This window comes from Denticeps clupeoides, chromosome 20, assembly GCF_900700375.1.
Source record: "Denticeps clupeoides chromosome 20, fDenClu1.1, whole genome shotgun sequence".
NCBI classification, from domain to species: domain Eukaryota; kingdom Metazoa; phylum Chordata; class Actinopteri; order Clupeiformes; family Denticipitidae; genus Denticeps; species Denticeps clupeoides.
The window spans coordinates 2,498,139-2,514,883 of record NC_041726.1 but is presented as its reverse complement, the minus strand read 5'-3'; the positions used below and the strand labels follow the sequence as shown (position 1 = coordinate 2,514,883).

Below are 16,745 nucleotides of genomic sequence, written 5' to 3'. Positions count from 1 at the left end.
AATCACTTCACTTTCACTTCAATACCTAAAATTCCAGTTTTAAATTTGAAGGATCACTGTTTACATGAGAGACACACTTAAAACATGGCAGCGGACAAAAACACTTTATATATTCATATAGGGGACTATTCTCTTGAATATGAAACCAAAACGCATAAGAAATTTCCGTAATACTTGCACTTTTACTAGTCCTAATATTTAAGATGGGTACTCAGATAATGTGGAATATTTAATAATATTTATTTAATGTATTTTTTTTTTTTTAAATCTCACAATGTAAATGTACTAATTCCTACTAATTACTAAGACCAATTATTATCAAAACCAAGACACTTCAATTTCAGATAATATATGTTATATTGAATAGTGAATCAGGCTTAATTAAAAGATCCATACAACGCAAAGCATTTTAACTCTTAGTACGGGCTATCGTATGTTAAACTTATGAGCACTCGTGTAGCTTTTAGACCAGTGACATTAGTCCCGTGCACACCACCTTTGTCATTTTAGCTGCATATATTGGTATTACATAAACATTATTTTGACACCCATTACACATTATAAATATACTAAATTATTGCAGCAAATATTTCAGAGTTCACAAGATTTTATGGCGGAAGTTCATTTTAACAAGTGAGACTGGTTTTCTATGTCTTGTCCATCACATGGCAAGCTTTCAAACTGCTTGTGTGGCATTTGTCAATTTTACATTGAACTAAAATTAATTAAAGTGATTGTCATTGTGATACACTGCAGCACAGCACATGGGGCACACAGCCATAAAGGGCGCCCGGTGAGCAGTGTGTGGGAACAGTGCTTTGCTCAGACGGGGTCGCTTCCTGAACCACTAGGCCATGACGGCCCAATAATAAGGCACAGCATGGTACTACATGCATGTCAGACTTGTTCATAGACCACTAGTTATGGGGATAAAGTAACTTGTGTTATAAAAATGTCCCGTGCATCACGTAGTGAATAGTCCTAGTGCATGTGTAAACTACTAACTTGAATTATCCAGAAATACTCATTTAAAAAAAAAAAAAAAAAAAAAAGTCCTGTGTTTTATTCTCCCCCTGTAGCATCAAATACACTATAGAGTACCACCGTTAATATAATACCTCTATTTTTCCTCAATCAACAAACTGCTTGGCCACGCCTTGCCAACGTGTCGTGGTGCTGTATTCCACAGATATTGATTAATAGAGCATTTTTGGACATATCAGACACCTTTAATATCCAGTATAACTACACGTGTGTGCGCACTCTACCAGAAATCTCAGCAGTAGCCCTACGGACTGCAGGCTGGCCAGTTGAGCGTGGCATCCAGGCGCTGAGGCGAACTGCAGGGACCCTCATTAAACCCATTGTCCTCCAGCCGCACAGACACAACAGAATAGGCAGACTGAGGAATTTGGAGGATACAGGAGAGGAGAGAGAGTGCCTGGGGGAGTACTGGAGAAGCGGAGAGCAAAATAAAAATGAGTTTGCACCGCGGTAGGCAGTGCGCGGTAGGACAATGCAAATTTCCCACTTGTGGGACTAATAAAGGTTTATCTTATGTGCACACCAGGACTGGACTGGACTAATATTTCTGTTACGGCCTTGGTGTTGGAGGGTGTGGTACACTGGTGGAGGAGGCAAGATGCTAGCTAGGAGAGGCGGAGCCCCCCTAAGGGAAGTAGAAACAGCAGTGATCTGATCTAACTGGAGAAGTGTGGCTTTAAACACGCAGCCAGAGGGCATTGCATGAACTCCCTCGTCCCAGAAAACCGCCTATGCCACGGGTCAAAAGGTCTCGCAGTCACATAGGGTGGGCCGCACAAGCTTTAAATGCCAACAGACAGGGTGACACCGTAACGTTGGTTGACACTGGAACGCCTTCGGCGCAAAGTTGACCCGAGGCGTTCGAGTGCAAACAAACAAACAAAACATTCTCATAGCTGACGTTACAGAGGGCACCGAGAGGGCTGACCCGAAGGAGCTGAAATCGTTCAGAGAGGTTCAACTTCTACCCGACAAAAAGCAAAAAAAAACTGCAGAGCGACATCTTCGCCGGCCATCAGGTGTGGCGCCCGTCTCTGCTGCCCTTTCACAATGCTGCGGTGGGCTCGGTGCCAAATGCCACTTGGCCGGTCCATCGCCCAACCTGCACTGACAAGCTGATCCGTTTACATTGTAGCTACAAGACTTACAAGAAGATTCAGGCGGTAGAACTACCTAACCAATCTTCACCAACAACCACAGGCATGCTGTACTGGTAGATGTACGAAAGAAATTGCGGGACAACGAGGGGTATTGCAGTAGCGATGAGTTACAGTGTGCAAATAAAGCCAGTGAGGGCTGGAGTTTCAAACATGGCAGGTATATAAGAGGCTTTCACACCCACAGGCTTTAGTCCATTTGAATCAAACTCAAGTTTGGCCACCAAAAAAAAAAAAAAAAAAAAGGTGATCTCAATTCGAATCAAACTGTGCGGTCCGCCTGGTGAAAGACAGGACCAAATGTCACAAAAGCACGATTTGAAAAAGGAATTATAGGTATAATTAAATGTAGTTATTGGTCTGATGACTATATACATATATGCACAATTTCCCATAAACATGTAGTAATCCACAACAGAATAGCTACGTACTGTATTCACTACTGTTCTCGCTGACCTATTCGGATAAAAACAAACACACACACTAAAGGTGTGAAAGTGCCCTTAAATGGTGCATTTGGAGGGAGAATTCAGAAAATATATGTCTATTTTAGACTATTAGTCTACATGGTACTGGGCCAGCAGACATGAAGCCGAGGCACTTTTGGACAGGAAGGGTCGTTCGGCAATTTGGGTAACGATGGGTCACCTTACAGCCAACAGGCTGATCAAATCAGGCTATTAAAATACTCAATTGGCTACGGGAGTGTAGTAGTAATCAGCAAATTAAAACCAATGAAACCCAGGTCCTTCCTCCCAAAGCTCATGCAATGACATTTGAATCAAATGCAGATCCTGTGGTTTTCACTTCCATTGCCACAGAGGCAACACTAGACACAAAGCCAAAAAAAAAAAAAACCTGTCAAGCACACGTTAATCTGCAAGAAAATTTCTACAAGGACTTCACCCCCAATAGGAAGATATGAAGAAAATATTGGGATTCACTGTTCGAGAGCAGGAAGCTGCGATCTGTATTATTTGTGTGTTTATCAGAGCCGCCCCTGCATCGTCTGTCCAGTCCTGAGTGGTGCAATGCTGCCATCTACTGGTGGACAAAGCACCGTACCCAAGCAACACAGCGATTGCAACCCACCGCTGACGACAGTGCCAAATTCAGCCAAGGCTGCTGTGAAAATGTGTCTTCACGTCACAGAACTATCTGTGGCTAAAGTCTGTGCTTCTGAGAGAAATATTATGCACAAGTATGACTTTCTAGCACATTTACGACTGGAGAGCGTCTATTAGAAGGCGCTAATTAAGCCCGCACTCGGGGGAATGGCAGCAACTGGGGGGGGTTTAAGTGCATTCTGTAATTACCAATGGCCATAAATCTGACTAATGAAAAAGACAGCGGGATCAAGACCAGCGGAGAACCTTCCTGCAATATACTGGTGGTGAGGACGTGGCGATGGGGAGAATGGAAGAAACAGAAGCTCCCGGTGTGCCATGGCAGAAACACGGAGTAGGTGGACTCATCGGTTTTATCTGCTTGGGCACGACGTCACCACGGAGCCACAATCGTTCCGAGACGCTCATCATAACAGAAGGGTTTGCCGGTTCAAACCCACACACTGCTCCACGGGGACCTTTCACGGCTGCCCGCTGCTCAAAAAGATGATGGGTTAAATGCAGACGACACATTTTGTTGTGTAATGTAGCAACTGAACAAAAATAAGGGCAATAATTCAAATTATGAGTGGGGAAGAAGAGGGGAGAAGAAAAAATGGCTGCCACCGCCTCCTCTGAAGTACGACTCCTATGCTTGACAAGAGCAAAACTGAAAGATGGGGGTAGAGGGAAGGGAAGTGAAAAATGAACGGAAGAAAAAGGAAGATGGAGACAGAAAGCCAGAAGCAGCTGCTACCTGCCCTGCCCGAGCTGGAGACCATAATTAGAGGCAGCAGAGCCATAAACAAGCGGCGTCGGTGAGCTTTAACACACACACACACACACACACACACACACACACACACACATCAGGAGCAGGTGCTCCTTTATAATATAAACCCAACTCCTCAGCTGCTCCGGGATGAAGGTGGGGAGGAGGTGAATTCCACAGCGACTGCGAGATGGGCCGCACGTGTGCAGAGGCTGGACTCGCCGAATGACCCAAGGACCCTAGTCAGGTGCCGATGACTGGGCATGTAGCAACGTCTGCACAAAAAGTGAAAGGGGCGCTGCAGGCCCGTTCAAATTGAAACCCTCGCATGACAGGAATGCTAATAAACTCCTGGTGCAAGTGTTTCCAGCAATCAGGCAGGTAACTAACGTGTCCAAAGTGTGTTGTGTCCAAACCCCTGCCATTTCCAGCGTTGCCAGAAAGACTAAAGAGACACACACACTGATCTGGCTGAGCCGGGTCTCCAAAGAAAATGCTGCACGATGCAAGTGAGATGTGGCCTATTGGGTCACAGAGGGGCTTCGTTATCATGCAAAGTTAAAACGTTCATTAAAAGCAAAAACCGAGCCAGAGTTGGTTTGACTCGCTAGTTTAAAAACTTCTATATAGAAACTACAAAAGAGTGAATAAAATGGTTGTATTCATAGTTGGGGGTCCAAGTGAACCAACAACATTTATTTCTTATATAGCCCAAAACCACATACAGTATGTCTCAATGGGCTTTGACAGGCCCTACAGTTGACACCCCCCCACACTTGACCCTTCTGCACACAAGGAAAAACTCAGTGATACAGAGAGGGACCCCCTTCCAGGGTAGAGTGAGCCTGAAAATTGTGTCAGTGCAGGGTTGATGATATAATAAGTCCTACAGTTGTAGGTTTGGAGAAGTCCAGGATGTAGTCAGTGTCATGGTCAGAACTGATCATTTACATTTACAGCATTTACCAGACGCCCTTATCCAGAGCGACTTACAATCAGTAGTTACAGGGACAGTCTCCCTGGAGCAAGTTAGGGTTAAGTGTCTTGCTCAGGGACACAATGGTAGTAAGTGGGATTTGAACCCGGGTCTTCTGGGTCATAGGCGAGTGTGTTACCCACTAGGCTACTACTACCCCATGTTCCATGTTAGTCATGTTACCATCACTTCATAGATGGTAACATGGAAGCACGTTGTAAGTCGCTCTGGACCAGGACGTCTGGTAAATGCCGTAAATGTGTCAGCAAAGCAAGGTGTCAGCTCATTAAAAAAAAAAAAATTAAAAAAATCTGTTTAACTCTGTATATAGTGTGTTTAAACATCCATTAAAATGAAGTGATTGTCATTGTGAAACACTGCAGCACAGCACACGGTGTACACAGTGAAATTTGTCCTCTGCATTTAACCCATCCCCCTGAGTGAGCAGTGGGCAGCCATGACAGGCGCCCGGGGAGCAGTGTGTGGGGACGGTGCTTTGCTCAGTGGCACCTCGGCGTATCGGGATTCGAACTGGCAACCTTCTGATTACGGGGCCGCTTCCTTAAACGCTAGGCCACCACCGCCCCCCTATGAGTAATTTAGGTGCTGCATTTTTTCAAAAAAAAATTAAAAATAATTATGGAATTACAAAATGTTATAGATTGTACAGAGGATATTAACATTGATTAGCCATGCCTGATGTCAAAAACAGTAACAGCCATCTTGTTTATGTTTCTGCAGTTTTTTGTTTTTTTGTTATCTGGGAAGAAAAAGGGAACGGGTCCGATGCGCAGGCCTCTTCTTTTTACTGATGCGTCGGCACTCGGCACCACCGCAGCCCATTACGGTTTTAATAACACCCTTCAGTGTCCTTCCCATCTGATGCATTGCTAGCTTCTGCTCCGGCGACAGGCTCGGGGAGCCATAAAAGCAGAATAAACCTGGAAACCCGTTGCCCGCAGCCTCCATTAACGGGCAACGAGGACACGCCGCATCGTGGTGGGGTGAGCTCATGGTGTTCCGGGATATATATGTTCTCCTCCATTACAGGTACCATAAGGATTGTGTCAGTTTACTGCCACCGCAGTATTACAAGTTTGTTTTATTGCGCTCAACCCTCAGGAAACCCAGTTTGTAGTGAAAGATGTCTGAGGTGGGGACACGTTTCACGAAAACTTCGTGTCTGAAAGGCTGTCACTCAAATGACTGAAAACGGAGAGAGAAAATAGCTGGCTTGTTTTTATTTTGGACCTCAACACGCAATGCACAAAAAACCCGTTTGTCACGCGGCATCAATTTTCTCCCGGCATCGCACAACACCTCTTTATTGCTCATCCCTTCAATGAGAGGTGGGGATGAAATGGCTTTTCATTTCTCAATTGTCAACACCGTCTGGCATAACACCTTTGATTGCATCAATCCATATCCTTCACTGCCTGCATCCGTCCCCTCCCCGCTCAGCTCCGGCAGCAGTCGCCCCGCAGGGATGGAACCGAAGGTGTGAAAACTCCACCTGAGACTCTGATGACTCCAGAATTGTGCTAATACGGCTGAATGCGTGGCGCAAAATTATCGTTTTCCCCTACAAATGCGCTTAAACAGCTAAGAAGTCAAATGGACAGATGCCCAGTAGTAAAACTTTAGGCATTTCACCACGGGGCAGTGGTGGCCTAGCGGTTAAGGAAGCGACCATGTGACAATCACTTTTCTCTTTACTGAATTTATGTATTAACAAGTACTTTTGACACCTACTAAAAAGATAGTTGAGGGTCAATTCTTGGTAAGAGTGTTGGCTTCTTTCAGCAGAACAATGCACCATACTGTGCAGAAAAAGGAGGCTCCGGTTTGTGGATGAAGCCTAGTCACGGTCTGCAAAAGTCCTTTTAGTCTACATTTACACATTTACAGCATTTATCAGACGCCCTTATCCAGAGCGACTTACAATCAGTAGTTACAGGGACAGTCCCCCTGGAGCTTGTCTTGCTCAGGGACACAATGGTAGTAAGCAGGATTTGAACCTGGGTCTTCTGGTTCATAGGCGAGTGTGTTACCCACTAGGCTACTACCACCCACAGTCTAGGACTTAAAAGTTTCTAAAAAAAAATAAAAATAAATTTTATTCAATTTGGCTTACACACTTGAAGCTATGGAAAATGCCAATATCTTGGACATCTATTGAGAGGTCAGATTTTGACAACGAGGTGGACAGACGACATTAGGCAAGTTGGTTTTAATGTTGTGGCCAGTGGGTGTATGGCCACGGGGTTGGAATGGTGATGCAACCGGACATTCGGCTTTGCAGAGTACGGGACAGTTACGCTTACATATCCTTGCTTAGGATTTCATCACGCACTTTCATTCGCTTTAATGTGCGCTCACCTCCACATACCACCGCTTGCATAAAATGCACGAAGGTGCAAGGAGTTGTTAAGAGTTGGGGGGGAAAAAAAAACCACTAACTGGACTACGAGTGGATGGATTCAAGGGAAGGAAAAACTGCTCCACCATATGAATTTCCTGCACTGGTTGACCAGGGACGTTGGAAAGAAAGAAGAGGATGCAGGATTTCGGGAAATCGAAGCCTTCGCTCCTGATTCTTAAGTCTCCACAAGGTGTGTAGCACTTCCAGAAGTAAACTTTCAAACGTGCTCACAAGAGACCCATTCGTTTTATGTGTGTTTGTGTGTGTGTGTAGAGAGATGGGGCTTGCCAGTGTTCCAAGTCTACTCATTTCTCATCTTCCGGCAGGCTTGGGCACTACTGTTCAGATGACAGGAAGTCTTAATCCCTTCATTCCTGCTCTCTTTCTTTCCCCACCCGGCCCATCTCGAGCTGTAATGACACGTTGGATGGTGGGTTTTCTACCTCTCCTCCTGCAGTGAGGAAGACTCACAAGATTGATGATTCCCCCCCCCCGTCTGGAAAGATTTCCAGCAATGAATTTGCTTGGCACTCAAGCAAGTGTGCATTTTGCAGGAAAAGGGCGTCAAGCTTTGCGGAAGCGGGTTCCTCCAGATGAGCTGCCTCTGAACTGGCCTTGATTCAGCATCACAGACCCAAAAAAACTCCACAATTTGTGATCTTAAAATAGCCACTTGGGAATCTGTCATTTTGAGATCTGGGATTTATTTCAGTTTCTCCTAACAAGGGTTGACATTGTCCTCTCAAGGCTCACGTAATGACAACTGCACACAACCTCGGTGCATCATTGTTGAGAGAAAGATACCCACCTGTGCTGGACAAATCGCCGCCGGAAGGAGAAACCAGGCCTGATCTCATCATCACAATTGCCTCATACAGATATTACTCCACACACACTCGAGCTCAGCGCTGCAAAAAAATGGACCAATTGATCCCAGTGCGCCAGCTTACGTCAGAAGCGCTCTCCATAGGCTCTCTTCGTTTAGCCATTGCCAACCCGGCTTGTGCAGTTATCAAGCGCGGTTGCCAGAGATGCCGCGAGGAGAGAGCAGTCCCTTCATTCAGTTGTGTGCACCGTGTGTTGCAGTGTTTCAACAATGACAATCACTTCACGTGTCTGCAATTAGAATTACAGCAAAGTTCCATAAATATGAGCCATTAAGCTCATCACGATTGAATGTATTTCACAAAGAGGATTTCTGTCTATACAGTGTAACTGGGGCTGGGCAATACGGCAAAAAACTGATCCGGATATACTTAGCTATACAGGCTTTCCCTGTTATTTTTCTAAATTTGTGGGGTAATAAATATTAAATAATGAAAATTATGTTTCTTTTCATACATTATTACAAGTATCAAAGGACACTTACTTATTTCATTAAATACAGAGCAAATAGGAAAAGCCCTCATGTAAGTAACAATATCCCTAACTTACTGTGAGTGGTGTAATATTATTCAGCTTGCTGAAATTAAACTTGTGAAATTCAGGTTCAGGCTCATTATGGTCCACTGTCGCAATAACAGTTAACAGATTTTAAAGTTATAACCTCCAAATAAAAGCCCACACATACTGAAACTTTGTAAAGTAAACCAATCAGGATGGTGGACAGGGTTTCTGCAGCTTTAAGGAAGCCAAATTTAAGACTTAAGACCTTTTTTAAGCCCACATTCATCAGAATACGTTTTTCTCGGAAAACACTCAATATTAATTCATTAATATAAACTTATCCAAAGTAATATATTATTATTTGATATAATTAGATTCCTTTGAAATTGATATAGGCTTAAAAAATAACAATATTAACCCTCATTTTACCTGTACTGCTGAAAGCCACTAGGGGACCACTGCCATGGCGGTTTTTGATATGGACCAATTCATATACATGAATCGGCTCCAATCGCCCCTGGTCATTTACATTGACCAACGGATTGCTGACACATTGAGTAAAGTAAAGTGATTGTCACTTGTGATACACAGCAGCAAAGCACACGGTGCACACAGTGAAATGGGTCCTCTGCATTTAACCCATCACCCTGAGTGCGCCCGGGGAGCAGTGTGTGGGGAGCAGTGCTTTGCTCAGTGGCACCTTGGCGGATCGGGATTCGAACCGGCAACCTTCTGATTACGGGGCCGCTTCCTTAACCGCTAGATTTATTGATTGATTTAAGGAGTCACAGAAACCCTGATTCCTTGAAAATATGCTAATTTCTACCATGTTTCCTTGAACCCTGATTCCTTGAAAATATGCCAATTTCTACCATGTTATCGAACGTGAAAAATGAAGGCAGATCACAGAGATATAGCGGTGATCAAGATTGTATAAATCGGCCAGCCCCACATGCACCTGAAGAAAAACACCAAAGGCGCGAAAAGCTAGCCTATAAGACAGTCATTTCACTGACATACACGTTCATAGAGCACTCTGAAAGGCCATGATATGACCAGAATGCCAGTGCAACTTGGACGTTAGTCATGCACTTAACAACGATGGCTAAATGGAAACAGCTCAGGAGGACATTATGTACAAGACAATTTCTGGCCCAAAGAGAAGAAGAAGTCCCCCACGGCCACTCACCTTCGTCAAAGTCGGCATCTTCCTCAGTGTGCTGCGGGAAGGGGAAACAGTTGGTGATTTCCAGCCGGTCCTCGACCACCAATCCCAGCAGCACGCCCTGCACCACCTCACTGCCCTGGCCCTCTTCCTGGTAGTGCTTAATGATCTTCAGCACCACCTGAGATCCAGAGAGGAAACAAGGGCGGACAAGGGAGACAGTTGAATGCTGAGCGAGCTCAAAAGCAGTAATGACTTTGGCCAAGATAAACCAGACACATAAAAGGTATACCATCTGAAAATTGTGTAAAGCCTAAATCGATGAGTCAAAAGGAATAATGAGGACCACGTCTGAAGGAATTCCCTAAAGATGTTCCTAACGAAGTCACAAGGGGACAACCTTGGCCTCTAACCACCAAATCCTAATCTTCTGAATTCAGTTCTTCTGAATGTCCATAACAACTGTGAAAAACATTATGGATGTACAGGACCAACTGAATGGATAGAGTAATCACAGGCTAAAGTAGACTTAAATAAATAAATAAAATAAACCCACATGAATGAACATCACAATGAACACATATCTCTCTCACACACACACACACACACACACACAAACAAAACCAAGGAGCATTTCTGCTAAGCCAGCACTATCGATTGCAGCATCCGGTACGCCAGCAAAATTACCCATAATAGATTCCCTTTAATGTCTGACCGCCAGGCTAGGTCTCGTTTACAACAAAGAATGAGGGGAATTTAAATACCGCAAACAAAGCGAGGAAGAGAGAACAAGATATTAAATGAAACCACACATGGAGGAGGAGAAAGTGTGTCAAGAGTGGAGGTAAGGAAGGGCTGGAGGGGAAAAAAAAAAAAAAAAAAAGGTTTGATGCCGCACAGAGGGTCTGACCTGGATCAGTGGACGGGAAAACCACAAGAAAAATCAATACGGCAAGCTGAGGTACCACCATCTGAAATGGCTCACCTTCTCAGCAACTATGTACTACTAAAATCCAATATCTCTGGAAGAGTGTTCCAACCCACTCTAGCCTAATGCCATTTATAAGAAGAGTACTACCTTTTCACAAAAGGAACGTCTATGTCAAACAAAACATTGATTTTGTGTGAATGGGCTGTTCAACCTTATCCAAAATGACAAAAAAAATGACTAATACATGAATCTGAGAGAGAGAAAAGCCTCCTGCCCTTCACACAACTAAAGCATGAAAAGCTGACCGGATTCATTTAGACCTGCTTTGATGTCTTGGAGATTGTGTGTGTGTGTGTGTGTGTTTTATATATATATATATATTTTATTTTTTTTTCCCCCCCTCCAGCTTGGACGCTAGTATAGAGCCAAGGCAATCAAATGTTTGCCTACTCTGGCAATTCTTTCCATTAGTTAATTGATAAACTGCCTAAATGGGACCAACGAGACATGGGGTGAGACAGAACATGATCTGTAAAGGGGACGGCACGTACACACAGATTTACACGAGCAATCTGCTGACGTCTGGACATGGTCACACCGCTTCATTGAAGAACTGATGAGTGACTTTTGGACGGCATTAACTTGTGCAAAACTGTGGCAGCAAGGCACTTGACCAAACAAATAAAACCACCAGCGGTCACCCGATTGAGACTCTAATTGGAGATCTGCCATCTGATTATCAATAACACGGCAAGAAGGGAGCCAGCCATTAGAGGCAGTCCTCCAAACAGAGGATGGAGAAGCTCGACCGCTACGTGGGAAACGCTCACCTCCCCTCGCTTGGAATCCACAATTGGAATTGGCTTCAGGCAAATGGTGGCCAGCTGCTTGGCAGACAGGCAAGCTTATCAGGAAGGAGTCAAAATTCTGAGACACCGAGCGCAGGTGGAGTGAGTGGCCAATGAGGAACATCTGAAGATGTTTCAGCCTATAGAATTTACACTAATACAGATGAATCAATAATTAAAAAATTCCAATGAAGTGAAAATTGGTCTAAGGACCTACGTACTCCAGACATCGTTATGCAACTGCCACACAGACGCTGGACCGTTTACGAGATGCGAGGGTACTAGGGTTTCCAAACTGTTTGAATGCCAGACGACCAATGCAGGTGACTCCACTGACACAAACACCAAGACTCATGCAAAGGGTCCCCAAAATGAATGAAAACCCCACCGTAATGTCCAGGTTGGGAAGTGCTGGTATCTGCGGGTAGAAAAGACACAAAGCCCAGCTTCAAATTCCACAGCTAAGAAAACCGCTCTCCCGGGCTACCTCCTCTCTAACTCATCGTAATCGGTTTCTCGGGCTCCTCTGTCATGACTTGTTTACACACAGTGTGTGTGTGTGTGTGTGTGTGTGTGTATATATATAATAAGCTGCATAAGTATAATAAAAAAAAAAAAGGAAATAACTTCTTAAAGGCATCGCGGTGGGCCAAATGCCCCGAGGGAGCCACGGGCAGAGCAAGCGAAGGTGAGGCAGATATAAAAAGAGAGACGAGGGGATGGCGGTGTTTATATGTGGCACTCTGGGGGTGTGTGTGTGTGTGTGTGTGTGTGTGTGTGTACTCCCCAGGCAGTTCTGTTTACATGGATAATGAGCTGGTAGTCTGCACTTGGTGCCGCCATAGAAGTCATATCGGCAACGGTAGCCACTGTACAACGGCGGTTTCCGGCACCCTAGAGGCGCATCCAGATCCCACACAGACCATGGCCTATAGCATTCGATCAATATGTTCAACTAAAAGTACAATACAAAAACTTTTTTAAGAAGTTATAAGTTGCTTGGAGGGCAATAATAGAGAGAGAGAAAAATGAAGAGGGCACTAAATAAATCGAGTGCAAGCGCCCAATCAATCAATGTGCTAATAATTTACCTAATTTATTGTAATCAGAAGGTTGCCGGTTCGAATCCCGATCTGCCAAGGTGCCACTGAGTGTGTCCCCACACACTGCTCCCCGGGCGCCTGTCATGGCCGCCCACTGCTCACTCAGGGTGATGGGTTAAATGCAGAGGACAAATTTCACGGTGTGCACCATGTGCTGTGCTGCTGTGTATCACATGTGACAATCACGTCACTTTGATGCTATGGTAAATGGTTTGTTCTGGCTCTTAATGCCGATTGGCTGAGACACGCCAAAGGCCACAAAAACGAGACAAACTCACGGACAGCCCCTCTGTACACATTGTACATATGAAAAGCAGCTTGAGCAGAGAACCAACAACCCCTCAAATTACATCCCTCATGTATATCAGTACCCAAATTGTTGAATCTAGATGGAAGGCAGTCAACTTTGATTTGATTTAGTTCGTCCTCTGAAATAAAAAAAATTTTTTTAAAAAGTACAAAAAATTAAGAAAAACCCCCATCCTCCCTTTGGCAGAGCTGAGACGGGGGTGTCGACGGAGGAAGGGGGGGCTGTCACAGGTAAAGCCGGGCTCCGCGAGCCGGCGGCCTCAAGCTAGCGGAGATGCCGAGCGACAGCGAGTCTGAGGGACGCTAGTCCCCGTTGTCAAAAACGTTCTCGCTCAGCCACAGCACCACCCAGGCCACAACAAGCAAAGAAAATTCTAGAAGGGTGGCAAGCAAAAAAAAAAAAAAAATTTAAAAGTAAATGTGAGATCTTAAAAAAAAAAATAAAACGCCCCCATTTTTGACCCCCAACATATTGAGTATCACAGATGTGTTTCCATGTTTGGATCCAAGATTCCCGCACATACTAAGTAACGCTGGACTGTTCTGTGTTGAAATACTCAACTCAATTCAAAATGGCTCGCTACTGTTAACACCCACGGCGTCTGCGAAAAGCCTTGGGGTTTGAGATTGATGGCAAACTGAGTCTGAACCATCACGTTGCTGCGATCTTCAGTTCCTGCAGCTTCACCCTTTCCAACAGTCGCAAGATTAGACCTTTTCTTCCACAACAGGCTATGCAGCTCCTTGTCCAGGCAACGGTCATCTCTAAACTGGACTACTGTAACTCTCTCCTGGCTGAGAGCCTCTGCAGTCACCGTAAAACCCCTCCAGATGGTCCAAAACGTGGCAGCCCGCCTCATCTTCAACCAGCCAAAACACACCCACGTCCCGCCTCTTCTCACCTCTCTCCATCGGCTCCCGGTAGCTGTTCGCATCGAGTTTAAATCCTTGATGCTGCCTACAGGGCTGTAAATGGAAGTTCTCCCTCTTACACCAACACACTACTAGCCAGATACACTCCTGCAGGCCCGCTCAGATCTACACACGAAACCAGACTGAAAATTCCCTCTTCACGGGGTCTCCGGTCCCAATCAACTCTATTCTCCTTTGTTGTCCCTGGCTGGTGGGACAGCCGAGACTTCCACCACCTTTAAGAAGCAGCTGAACATTATAAAATAATAATAAAATTGCGTCTAGCACTTAACAACTCCATCGCATGTTCTTTTCCTGACAAGTTCGACCTTATCAGGGCCCTCAGTTTTGGAACTCAAAATCTATAGAAGCCGAACGAGAATTGCTGGTGTCGTCCTCTTGTCGATAAAAGCGCACAAGCGTCTGCCAAGTGGACGGTGGACACATTTCTAGCTGGAATCGCCTTTTGCCGGACGCAGCTGGCACAATTATGGAAATTAATTCACAATTAATTGGCCCCGGATTAAATAAAATGGGCAGTTGTCATGTTGCAGGGCGGGGACGAGGGGCAGGCCGGGCCCAAGGACGCGCCGCAATTTCAGCTTTATTTCCTGTTTGGCCGGTGAACGCTCGCCGGCTCGCCTCTCCGGGGTCCTGTCTGCGAAAGCAACCAATCAATCTCGTTTATATCGGACTCACGAGTTCATAGACTTTTTTTTTACGAGGAATCTACTCCTTCCGTTCGACTATCAATCTGCTACTCAAAGAGTCACCAGCTCTCCTTTATCATCCTGCTCTTACTCGAACAAAACTTGAGCAAAAACTTTCTCGGCCAGAGGCTTCTTTTGGGGCGTCAAACGCACCGCGAGAAAGCTGTATTTCAATCAACAAATCCGGACAGGAAGTAGGCATGCTGGAGCGCCGGAAGCCTCCAGCACCGGGCGGCGGTCCTCAGATCATAACAGGCGATGGAAAAGGCTCAGCAGAGCATGAACGTAAACGGTGGAGCAGATGCAGTTCAATGCCTTGATCTTCCGAAAAGAAATTTCGCTTCACGGGCGTAAACGTTACCGTAAATTACTGCCAGTTTTTTTTTTTTTTTTTTTATTCGAATAGGGAATAAAGAAATAATCTTCGAAATCATTGGTCATGCTGCTGGCGGGAGGGATTTAAAAAAACCGCAGCAACCGGCATCGTAATGAAGTGGAGGGTCCCTGGCCTTGGCTAGCGCCAGCTGAGCCGTCCCCCGGATAAATTTCAAACCGGATCGGGAGGTCGGCCGTGAAATGACCTCCGTTCGTCTCCGAACGCCTCGCGCTCGGAGTTCATTATCCTCAGTCACCGGTTGCCCCGTTAAGAGCCTCCGGATTCTGAATTCAAATGAAATTTAAATATGTTACTAAAGAACCGAGACGTGGATAGTTGCAGGATGCTGTAAACATTTACTTATATGTTTTTAAATGGGGGGGGGGGGGGGGGGGGGGGGGGGGGGGTTCCACAGAGAGGTCAGGGGGGGGGAGAAAGGCAGCGCACTTCTGCCCCCTTTTGGCCACAGAAAGACAGAACACGGACGATGAAATCTCTCCTTCGGCATGACAAAAGCCCGCCCAACTTTTGATGCAATACATCTGATCACTCACAGGATAAGATGACTAAATGATCCCTGCGCTCAGCACACTCTCTGCCCCACAACTGTTTCTGCGCCAGCTCCATACCGAAGGGGGTAGAAACGCAGCAGGACCCGGCTGTCAGTAGTGACAGGGACAGTCCCGCATGGACACCCTCAGGGTCCAAGACACAATGGTAATAAGTGGGGTTCGAACCTGTGACTCTGTGGTCTTCAGGCTCGCAGGCAAGTGTGTCACCCTACCAGGCTGTAGCAATACCCAGAATAAGCAGAAGGGGTTTTTTTTTGTTGGTAAAAACCTTTTACTACTTCTTAGCCACGCAAAAATAAACCCATGTTCTTTAGTGTAAGGACATACAACACAGAGAAGCCAAGTCAAGATTTCCCCAGAGGCCACAAATATTACTGTTGATTCAAGAAAAGGTTAGAAATGTGTAAATGACATTGGTGGACATTTGACAAAGGAGTAATTTGTAGTCACAGCATGTATAAGTGGACTTAAACCTCAGGGCCTACAGATTGTTGGTGGCCAAGGCTTCTGAAGGGCACAGGCGTTTGTCTGACCAACAAAGTAGTCCCCCCCTGGAGACACTCAGGGTTAAGTGTCTTGCTTTCAATGGTAGTAAGTGGGGTTTGAACCTGGGTCTTTTGGTTCATAGGCGAGTGTGTTACCCACTAGGATATTACTTTGCACCATTCGCTGAAGGACATGAAAACGCCAGTAAGGTTTGTCGTTGTGAAACAACGCAGCGCAGCAAAAGGTGACACAATGAAACAAGTCCTCTGCTTTTAACAGTCACCCTTGGTGAGAAGTGGGCAGCTGTGACAGGAACTTTGGTGCTTTGCTCGACGACTCGAACCAGCAGCCTTCTGATTACGGGGCCGCTTCCTTAGCTGGGCCACCACTGCCCCTTTGGCGTAACGGCGTATAATCCGAAGCGATGATGTTTAAGACCGATTCTGGCAGCACAGTCTGAACTGGTCTTA

The 16,745-nt window shown here is 45.5% G+C and overlaps 1 protein-coding gene across 1 annotated transcript in view; it reads right to left on the bottom strand.

Annotated features, from left to right (window-relative positions):
* The window catches only part of LOC114770186 (eukaryotic translation initiation factor 3 subunit H-B), a 46,775-nt gene that overhangs the window by 29,193 nt on the left and 837 nt on the right, over nt 1-16,745 (bottom strand). Inside the window, exon 2 of the mRNA XM_028963887.1 lies at nt 10,053-10,209. Within this exon, the coding sequence (XP_028819720.1) occupies nt 10,053-10,209 (157 nt within the window). The remainder of the gene's footprint in view (nt 1-10,052; nt 10,210-16,745) is intronic.